At 31.1% G+C, this 11,200-nt stretch overlaps 1 protein-coding gene across 1 annotated transcript; it reads right to left on the minus strand.

Moving 5' to 3' along the window:
• Window positions 1-2,953: 2,953 nt before the first annotated feature.
• Window positions 2,954-4,195, minus strand: LOC149546149 (putative UPF0481 protein At3g02645). The gene has a single exon (XM_089793898.1). It carries the CDS (start codon window positions 4,193-4,195, stop codon window positions 2,954-2,956), a length of 1,242 nt encoding a protein of 413 aa, XP_089650024.1.
• Between the last annotated feature and the right edge of the window lie 7,005 nt (window positions 4,196-11,200).

An 11,200-nucleotide genomic window follows, 5' to 3' on the forward strand; every position in this document is an offset into this window, starting at 1 on the left:
TCTAGGCCATTATTTTGATGCTATATCTTATTAGTACTCTCATTCTAAGTTTAGTTATTCTTGCACAAGTGTGTTATTTTTTTGAATTCTTCTTCATAAATAATAATGGAGCCAATGGTATTTTTGTGTTGATTTGATTGTGTGGTCTCTTAGTTTTGGTGTTTGCCTCATGTTAACGAATTTCACTGACATACTGAGTTGGAGAAAAGATCACCTATTGTTCCTACATAGCTTCTTGTCTCGCATGAGCACACTTTTTGTGGCCTTGCAATTTGATGAGAAGTGAAACATCTTTCAGTTATTACTAAGTTCTCATTGACGCTTACATCAATGGAATTGAGAAAGTGTTGCTCCTATTTTCATTGGTGTCCTACCCACTCTTTTCGATGATTTAACTCACAAACATGTTGCTATCATCGAACACTTGGTTGAAATAGGAATTCATATAGTTGCATCAACAAATTGCATTCATCATAAAATTGAAAATACAAAAAATATATCCTTTGTGGTTATTTTTCAAAACAGCAAATCAAACATCTTTTCTTAGAACCAACAAATGCCTTCTTGTGATTATACACATTTATCTTCAATAGAGTAGATTCTAGTAGGTCACAAGATCACCAAGAACCTTAGAGTTGATCCCAGATTAGCTTTTCAAGAGAGGAGTTCGAAAGGATTCCTATTGTTAAGCATCATGGAAAATGGAAACTCAACAATTTCTCTTGGGAGGAAAGGTTCCCCTTGATGGCCAAACTTTGATACCAAGATTTTGATTTGACTACTGAATCCTTTCATAAGATTCTTCTTTGGGTAAGGCTGTCAAATCTTTCCCTTCACTTTTTGTTGGATTCAGTCTTAGAGGCTATGGGGGATACCGTTGGGGATTCCTTGTTGGTTGATTCAAATTCCTCCAATATCTATAGGATGATGTATGCCCATATCCTTGTGGAGATGGATGTCTCCAAGGGGCTCCCTGAAAAATTAAGTTGGCTTCTACAAATGGTTCTTGGATTTAGCTTTTTGATTATGAGGGTATTCCATTTAGATGCAAAAAATGTCATAAGACTAGCCATCACACTATGTGATGCTCCTTTGACAAGGTTAGATCGAAGAAATCACCTTCTTGGTTGTTGGGGGTTTCAGATGATCACTATAAGGTTGAGAAAGTATCCATGGATGAGGATGGATTGGATAGCTCTTTTCATAATGAATTTTCTTTGGTTGATGATTCTATTATTGTCTCTAATGATTTGAATGGTGTCCCTATGATGGTTTTGACTCAGGATGTTGCTAGTGAACCTTCTTCTAATACTGATTCTGATGATTCGATTGTTGTCCCTTTGGTGGCTTTGATTTAGAATGTTGTTGTTGTCCATTATTCTATTGCTGACTCTATCTACAATAATTTTGTTGGTGCTTCCCCTATTGCAAGGGTTTAGGGGGTTAATGAAGATTGGTAGAAGGTTGAGGATGGTTGGACATCAGTGAAAGGAAAAAAAGTCAAATCCTCCTAACCTTAATTTGATATGTATTTATGTTCTCAAAAGACTAGACCAAAATGTAAATGTTGATGGTTTGTGGCTTCTTGGGTTGTTTGCCCTCTTGTTGGAAACTTTGGTGTGTCCCTCTAGTTTGTCTAGTGGTATTCCATAGTTGTTTTAAGATCCTCATTCTTATATCTTTCTTTTCCCTTTGTACAAGATTTTGGGTCCTTTCAAAAGCTATTTTTACTTAATCAAAACATTTTAAAAAGATTTAGACTAAGAAAGATTATGTAAAAGGTGCAAAATTAATCATCACTATAGTTCAAAATTTATCATAATAATGAAACACAAAATACAATCACAATAATAATATTTCTATATTGATTCAAAAATAAATTACTATTTAAGCAACATCTTTTTATTTTAACCTTCAGCAATAATTATTTGTATATAATTCTTCCTTAAATATTAAATATTATGTTATTAAATAATTAAAAAATATAATAATTATAGTTATATTTCAACATATTTTATTTAATCATCATTATAGATTTAAAAAATTAAAATTACTACTATATGTTTTTTTCCCAATCTCTAAATTTACATTAAAATACAATCCATGTAATTTATAAGTTTAAAACCAATTTAACATTCAAAACATATGTATCACATTTAGTTTATACGTTTAACACCAATTCATCACTCAAAACATATGTATTAGATAAAATTGTTGAAATATAATACCATTAGTGACTCTTAATGCATCACATGTATCATTATCTAAAGACACTTTCACTAGATTTAATAATACAGATTTTTTATTAATAATAAAAAATATATTTATATGTATATATATATGTATTAGATAAAATTGTTGAAATATAACACCATTAGTGACTCTGATATCATTATCTAAAGACACTTTCACTAGATTTAATAATTGTAATAACACGGAGATTTTTCATTATTAATAAAATTATATAAGCAAGTAAAATTATATTGGTAACCAATTCCTAAAGAAGAGGTAGACTAAGATATAACTATCTTTCCAACATTTATGACCGTGCATTGGATGTATAGAAAGAGAGGGGATAGATACTAATCTATTTTTAGATCTCAAGACAACTAAACCAAACATGAAAATGATTTTTCTGAGTAAAAGGATTGCTAACACTTTCCAATCATCCTTTTAAGGCTCTAGCATTCTTGGGCATATCATATAAATTTAATAATTTCTGGGTAAAGCATTTCACACCATTAACAACATCTTGTCCCACCATTCACAAACATCTTATCAAGAAAGTAGTAAAAGGATTGTTATCCCAAATGGTAAAGTCCTGGAGAACCATGGCGAGCTCATTGTTATCACGCCCACTTCTTTCGCAACTTGGAGCTAATAATTCTGAATCACATTTGTTTAGTGCATTGCTAATAACAAACCAGAATAGAAAATTACAAACAAGCATACATTACTTCTTCACTGAATACACGGCTTGAATAGCCGGCATGCACAAAAGAAGTATGCCCACAAGAAGGGAGATAGCGTGCCATGGTTTTGAGAAATATTCTTCCCTAAACTGGCTCATCCACACCCTCCATGGACTTTTATAATGCTCCCTCACTCTTCCTAGCACCTCCTGAACTTCTTGACTTTGGTCGAGGGTTGTTCCGTTCATAATTGACTTAAACATACGAGCTGTATCTTCGTCACTCGGGGTCACACCCCAAATGATGTCCGATTTTTTTAGTATAGAGACATCTTTCCCTGAATCTATTAAATCTTTGATAATCCTCAGATTTCGTGAAATTAGAGTCTCTTCCGGAGACCATAAACACCTTTGACACTCTTCATAAGCCACTAAGTTCCGCAACCTTGTTTCTGTTCTGCCGGACATGCGGATTTTAGGGAGGAAAAGCGTACTGCTTCGAAACAATTTCTTTTCAAACCCGATATTACCTGGTTTAAATTTTATGCCAGCGCCTTGTAAGACGGAACAAGGGATAGACAAGGTACGTCCAGGCAACTGGGGACTAACATGATATTCAACATCCGTAACTGGCTTGATCGGGCTTAAACCTGCTAACACATCTTTCATTATCATTCTTGACAAATCCAGTAGAGGGCATGGAGGTAGATTCTTCTGTAAATGTTCCTTCAGTTTTAATTTACTCTCATCTTCTGACAAGCGAGGGAAAGGATTCCCTCGGAAAAATGTGTACCTACTCAGCCGTTCAGATAACTCAGTTGTTGCCTTTTCACGAGTTTCACATTCTAGTTGAAGTAGAGTTATAAGGGTGCATAAGGGAATTTGGTTTCCCAACTTGAAAATGTCTTTTAATATATCACGATACATGCAGTTGCGACTATCAGTATTTTGGAAAACAAGGCTAAAGTAATTTCTATCACTCTCACGTCTTGTTTCCTTAGCGCTTTTACAAAATTCCAGAATAAAGCAAGCATCCATTGTTAACATCCAACATACCGTCTCTCCATCCCAGTCGATTGGTTCTGCATAGCACTCTCTTATTTCATTCTCCAACGTTTGAATCTCTGCAATCATGGTGCTAACATCTATATTTAATCTTGCCACCATTCTATGAAGTGCTTCAATTTTATACTGATCCATTTTAATTAGGTGAGGAGTTTTCCTGTAATGGTATGGCCCAAATGATATAACTGCAGGAACATAGTCTTCTGGTTTCGAATCCATGATGCCTTTAGGGACCCTATAAATGCAAACCTTTGTGGAAACTTGCCATATTTTATGTGGAGGAATGAATGTATTTTTTACGTCGATCAGCTATGAATCAATAGAACCATTGCTTTCTGTTTTTCCTTCACCATTTAGTTGAGAAATTTGAATTTCTCTACAATTGAAGGTACTTCTAGTTATGTCTTGAGTCATCTCCACTCCGTTTTATCTTTTTTATCAATTGATTTTTATCCACTTGTCTCTGTATCCATCATGACAACAAACTGTTAGAGAAAGATATAGAAAGGAAATGTTTTGGCTATTGAAACGGCATTTTACCTAATGTTTTCCATTAACAATAACTATTTGAATGAGAAGTCTCTCTTTATGTGAGATGGCCATAAATAACATCTAACATTGATATTTTCGATTAGGCAAACATAAAAAGAACTGCAATTTTAGGCTGTTTGATCATTACAAGTTGTCTTTAAAAATACATTCGAATTATATGATATCATTCCGTCTTTTGCAATTATTGGGAAGATAATATAGTTTTCTAATATATATAATTTGCATTTCCTTTATAAATTTTATATTAGATATTTCTTGATAATAAATATTTTTGGTTTAAGTGAAGTTAAGTGAAGCTTAAAATGGGGAATTTAGACAACTAGCTCATTAGCACGAACATCAGTACACAATATTTATGTAGTTTAGTTAGAACAACAATGTCCAAATGTAATCTTTATATAATGTCTTAAAGAACAATTAGAATAATTTGATTATTCATTAAATATAAATAATTTATTAATTTATAATTGTTCTATACTGTACATAAAAAACATATATCTCATTCACTTAAAAGTATAATTTAAGAAAATGAATTATTTAGTTTAGTTTAGTTTTTGTTTAACAATATGATATCTAAAATTCAAGCACTTACCGCCAATCAATGTAGATGCTTCTAATTATAGGATGAATTTTGTAAATCTAAATTATATGCATTAGCTGTAACATAGATAATTCCTAAATCAGAAAAAAAAAAAGTTAGAAAATTAGTAATGTATTAAAAAGGCTCTATTTCATTTAGAACTAAGAAAAATCAAATAGATATTTATTTATTATGTATTTTAAAATAAAGATGTTTAAATATGTTCCTATTAATCAACCTAAAGTTTCCATTATAAATATGGGCTAAAGGCATTTCTTTGCTTACGTTAATCTAATAAAAACCATAAGAATTTTGTGTAGTTCACAATTTAAATATTTAACAGAAAAAAACCACAAAATTTCATAGTAATCAAAATTATACTAACATATTAATAAAAATTCATCATAAAAACAGATGTTAGATACCATTTATATTTTTGAATCATTTTTTTTTAAAAATGTATGTCCCTAAATGTTTTAATATCACTCTTATATTATGTCTTCTTATATATTATTATAGATATAAGAAATAACATCTTTGACCTTTTGTTTGGCATCATCTTATATCAGGTTTTAATTTTTTATAAATTGTACTAATTTACACCTATATATTCAATATTTTTTTATAGTAAATATTGATAATAGTATTTTACTTAATGTCAAGTTCTTACTTACGGATTCAAATTTGATGAAAATGTATCTTCTAAGGTTAATCACATATTTTGTTTTTTCATAACATTTATTGTAAGGTTCTTTTTTAGCTTTTTCTACTTTAAGATTAGATTATGTAACTATTTTTTGCATCAATGGTTCAAATTATACTATGTGATCCATCAACCATGAAAGAAAGAGAACATTGGGAAGAAGTCACTTTACTATTTCTCTTACACAATCAAATCTAGAAACACAAAAAGAAAATTTCTTATGTGATGAAGGGTACTCCCCTTATTAACAATAACATATATACAATAAAATAAAATAAATAATAGAAAATTAAGTACATAAAATTATTCCCAGGTGGTGGTGAACATGCTTTCTTCGCAAGAGGTTGAGGATGTTAGTTGGTAGCTGGCCACTGTTGTTAAGCAGATTCTTTTCTTCTCTTCCTCTTTTCAGTTCATTAGGTTCACGTATATTCCTCGTGAATGGAATAGAACTACTGATTGTTTAGCCAAATGGGCATCTAGTCATGATCCGAGTTGGAATATTAGGGATATGAGGCAACTGTCCTTTGAGATGGTGCAAGAATTTGATGATCTTGTTGCTCAGGATCGAGCTCCTTGTTGAGCTCTCCTTGTTGTATTTCTTTCTATCTTAATAAATTTTTACCCCTCTTTTTGCAAAAAAAAGTACATAAAATTGCATTCTTATTATCTCCAAAAAAATGGAATAATAATTTTAAACAATGTGACATGTGAAGTTACATGGACATTTTCTTTACAATATTCTACAAGCTAGAATTATCATATACATCCCCTAAAATTTTCTTAGATAACCCTACAATCCTTTATTATATAGGCAATTTTCCATTGCTTGAGAGAATTCTAGATTCTTTAACCTTAAGGTTGAGTCCGACCAGTCCTATGATATTATTATTTTATTTTATTACATTAGACTAGACCCCAAGAACTTTCAAAATATACTTTTTTTTAAAGAAGATTGATTTTTATTAGTTTTGAGTAGAGCAACTTACAAAGACCATAAATCATCACCAATTGCTTTGATGACAATTATGGCCTCATTTCAAAATCACCACAAACTGCTCTACATTGTGTAACTCATGCAAGCTCTAGTCGAGTAAGGATTCACCCTTTTTGGAGCCTTTGCAACTTTAAAAATTATTTTAAAAGCTTTTGTACGCCAGTGCAAATACTTTTTGAATTTCTTCAAAACTATACTCAATCTTGCAATAAAAAATTAGTGGTAGGTTGTATCAAAAGTGAATCTCTAGGGAAGAAATTAGAAGATTCTTAGCTCTAATGACCAACTTACTAAAAATATAAAGATTCCATAAGCAAAAACCCTATATTGAGATAGTCCTTATTGAAAAGACAAACAAAACATATTTTTTGGTGATGTAACATTACCCCTGCACCTAGGATTATCCTAGATCAGAACCATGGGGTAATTTGAGAAGTGTCCTTGTCAAAATTTAGGTATTCTTAGGAAAACCAAGATGGTTCACCTCCTCATTTGACAACCATGATGAATCTTCAACAAGCCTTCCTTTCCATTTGACCATATATTGTTTATATTCATATTTTTTATGCTTCTTCTAGCACAGCTTTCCAAAATGTGTTCAATTTACTCTATAGATGAAATAGTTACTCGAATATTCTAATGTCCTCTAGTGACCTCATCTTTAAAACTTCCTTTATTATACTCTATTAGACTTGAAATCTTAAACTCTAGTTAAATATTTAGTTCAATGAAAAATTCCACTTCATATGTATTTTTGGAATCATATGTCTTCAGTATTTGATATGATCCAAACTTCTTCATCTTCAACTTACTATATGCTCTCATTGGAAATCTCTTCTTTCTCAAATAACCCATGAATTTTTCTCAAATATAAAATTCATTATGCCTCTTTTTCTCATTTCCCCTATCCTTTTACTTTATATTTATTTTGGCAGTGTACTTCCTCACTTCCCCATGCAAGTTCTTTATGTATTATGCAAACTTTGTAGCTTCAAAAATACTAGTATTTTAATTGTCAAAACTATTATATACAAATTTTGTTAAAAAACTAGTAAAATCAAATCCCATTCCTTTGGTTTGTCCCCAACCAAACACTATAATAGGTTTCCTAGACCTTTATTTGCCACTCCAGTCTATCCAATAATTTGTAGATGATGTGATGAACCAAACCTTACATTTATTTTTATCTTCTTCTACTATGATGTCCAAATATCTCCAACAAATATTGTTTCTTGACCTAAAATTGTGTTCTTTGGTAGACCATGTAGTTTCACCATTTCTTTGAAAAAAAATCAAACTATGTGAATAACATCAGTAGTCTTTTGCAAGGGATAAAATGTGTCATATTTAAAAACTTGGGATGTTGACTCAAACCTCGAGTGTAAGGGAAATCTTGTATAAGCTAGACATATTAGTATTTTGTCTTCTAAAGTGCAATGTTCTACTAACTAGTAAGGAGATAAAATATATACTCATGTTGGAAGAAGCATAAGGAACATGACATATGAAGGATATAAGCTCAAAAAAAAAGGAATACTTGTAAAAGATTCATCATATCTGATAATGGAAGAGGTTAACCATCTTGGTTTTCCTCTGAACACCTGAGACATGACAAAGTTACTACTCAAATTACTTTTGGTGTCTAATGTAGAGTATCCTAGATATAAAGGTAATCTTGCATCACCCAAAAATGTTTCTATTTTGTCTTTTCAGTAAGGGTTATTTTAGTCTAGAATTTATATTCGTGGAAGCTTACTATGTTTTTCTAATTTGGTTATTAAAGCTCAAAATGTTTACATTTCATCCATGGAGGTTTATTTTAGATATATCACCCTACCAATAAAGTCTCATAACAATCCAAGTGTATTTGTGAAATTATTACGAATTTTTGATACAAAAATTTGAACATTGTTTAAGGCCTTATAACCTCCAAAAAGTGGGGTCAAATCCCATCTAGTTGGAGCTGGCATGATTCAAGTGTTGTAGATTACGCAGTGCTATTTCCTAAAAGAGGCAATCGTAGCCAATTGGAGTAACATTTGATGAGTTATGGTCATTGAAAGTTGTGCTACGTGAAATTATGAAAATGAAATTATTTGGGTCAACTTGAATGTAATAAAACATGAAAAATAATAATAGTTTAGGGTTGGTCGACCACAATGTATGAGACTAAAATTTTAGGGTCTTTTTGGGTAGTGAAAATTGCCTATATAATAAGGCTTGTAGGGTTGTTTAGGATACTTCAAGGTTGTTGGCATGGCTCTGGCATATAGAATATTGTAAGGAAAATGTCCATGTTGGTTTGCATATTGTGTTTTTAAAATTTATAATTCCATACTTTAAGAGATAATTGATAGACACATTTTTCTTTGGTCCTTTAATGACTTCAACTTCTGTCAAAATCAATCCTTTGTCGAAGAATAGGTATTTGCAAACCATCATGTACTACACAATGATCAAACTTATAGGGTTTCCCTAACAACAATTGTAAAATGATAATAGACATACTATCACATAGAACCTCACTATGATAGTTTCCAATATTAAACTTTATCGAACAATGTTCATTGACTAAATCCTTGTGACTTTTCTGCAATCTACAAATCTATTATAGATTTAAATATTTCTTTCTTTCTAGATTCAACTTAATAAATATTTCCTAGGAAACATGATTACATACGTTATCATTGTACTTACATGTTGTGTGGAACAAATTCCTTCTTTTCTTACATTTACTCTTATCACTTAGAAAGGATCTTGTAATCAAGACTTCTCCTCTTTTATCATATTAAGAATATGATGGCTTTGGCATCTCCGTCTACATATAAAACATTTACCATGCATGCTAGTGAAAATTGGGAAAAACTTAAGTTTATGCAAACTTACTACTTGCCAAAATGCCTTTTTTCAACCATGTAATTTGCTCACTCAGTAGATTTAAATTTAACTTTATTGGCATTTGTCACTTAGACTCTTGTTTGGCAAAACACCAATAAACGACTTTAAAATGTAGACGAACCACATATTTTGCAAGATCCCTAAGATGAATACTAAAATTATGTCAAACCGTTCACCTAGACCAAGCAAAAGATTTGCATTGCAAGGTATTTAATATTGGACAACGTCAACTAGCTAATGATATTCAAGAGTTTTAACAGAAGGGCTAATCTCTTCAAAGAGAACCAAATATGTTCCTTTATTTGCCAATGTATCTTCTAGTTTGTTTCCTTCTCTCTAGGTATGAGATATTCAATGCTCTTGAAAAGTGTCAGCTGTCTTGCATCTCTATTGTAGAATATAATTAAGATATTAAAGACCTTAATAAACATGAACTGATATTTACCAGAGTCACCTTGGATGTGAAGTTTTTGGTAACCTCTATTTTTTCTTTGCTAAAACTAGCCAGCATAAAAGGGCTTGTACCTCTGCCACTTTATTTGTCACAGTTGTATTACACATTTAAATATGCTTGACAAACTGAAAAAAAAAAAAAAATCTAATTAATACTTGAGCATTAGCTGGTGGTTATTGTTCAGTATAACTCTTTGTGCCATGTATGTCTGTAATACCAACACTTTCTTGAAGATGTTCAAAAATATTCTTTGCAAGAGGGTTTGTGAAAATGTGTGCTAGTTGTTCTTTGGACCTACAAAACTTAAGACACATGTTATCATTATTCACAAATTCACAAATATAATGATATCTTATATCTATATGTTTACTATGTTGATGAAAGACATAATTTTTTGATAATGCAATTGCAGATTTATTATCACAATATATTCTTGTAGGTTCTTCTCTTGGATGCTCCAAATCTAAAAGTACTCTTATCATCCACATTTCTTGACAAGTTGCTGATGTTGTTGCAACATATTCTGCTTTAGTTGATGGTAATGTTACAATCGGTTGCTTCTATGATTGCAAAAAAATAGCTCTTGATCCTAGGTAAAAGATATATCTTAGAGTACTTCTTTTATCATCTAAGCTACCTACCTAGTCACTATCTATATAATCAATCAACTTATAGTGATCTGAATGCACATATAAGATCCCAAAGTTCTTTGTTCCAGCTAAATACCTCAAAATCCTCTTTCCATCTTTTCAATGAGTTTGTTTTGGTTTTTCTATGGATCTAAAAATGAAACTAACTCCATATATTATATCTGGTCTTGTAACTATCAAATATAGAAGGCTACCAAATAATCTTTTGAATAAAGTTGTGTCTACATTAGGACTTTCATCATTCTTGCTAAGTTTTAAACCCAATGCAACTAGTGTAGGAGCTAAATTCACATTTGTCATTTTAAAACTTTTTAACAAATCAGTAGCATACTTACTTTGACAAATGAAAATACCTTGGTCATTTTGATTTAGTTGTATCCCAAGAAAATA

The sequence above is a fragment of the Cupressus sempervirens genome, chromosome 7 (assembly GCF_028749045.1).
Source record: "Cupressus sempervirens isolate cs-2001-9-10 chromosome 7, ASM2874904v1, whole genome shotgun sequence".
In the NCBI taxonomy this organism is placed as follows: Eukaryota; Viridiplantae; Streptophyta; class Pinopsida; order Cupressales; family Cupressaceae; genus Cupressus; species Cupressus sempervirens.

Excerpts from the sequence above, each read along its gene's own strand:
- LOC149546149 (XM_089793898.1), bottom strand. The coding sequence starts at position 4,195 with ATGGATTCGAAACCAGAAGACTATGTTCCTGCAGTTATATCATTTGGG.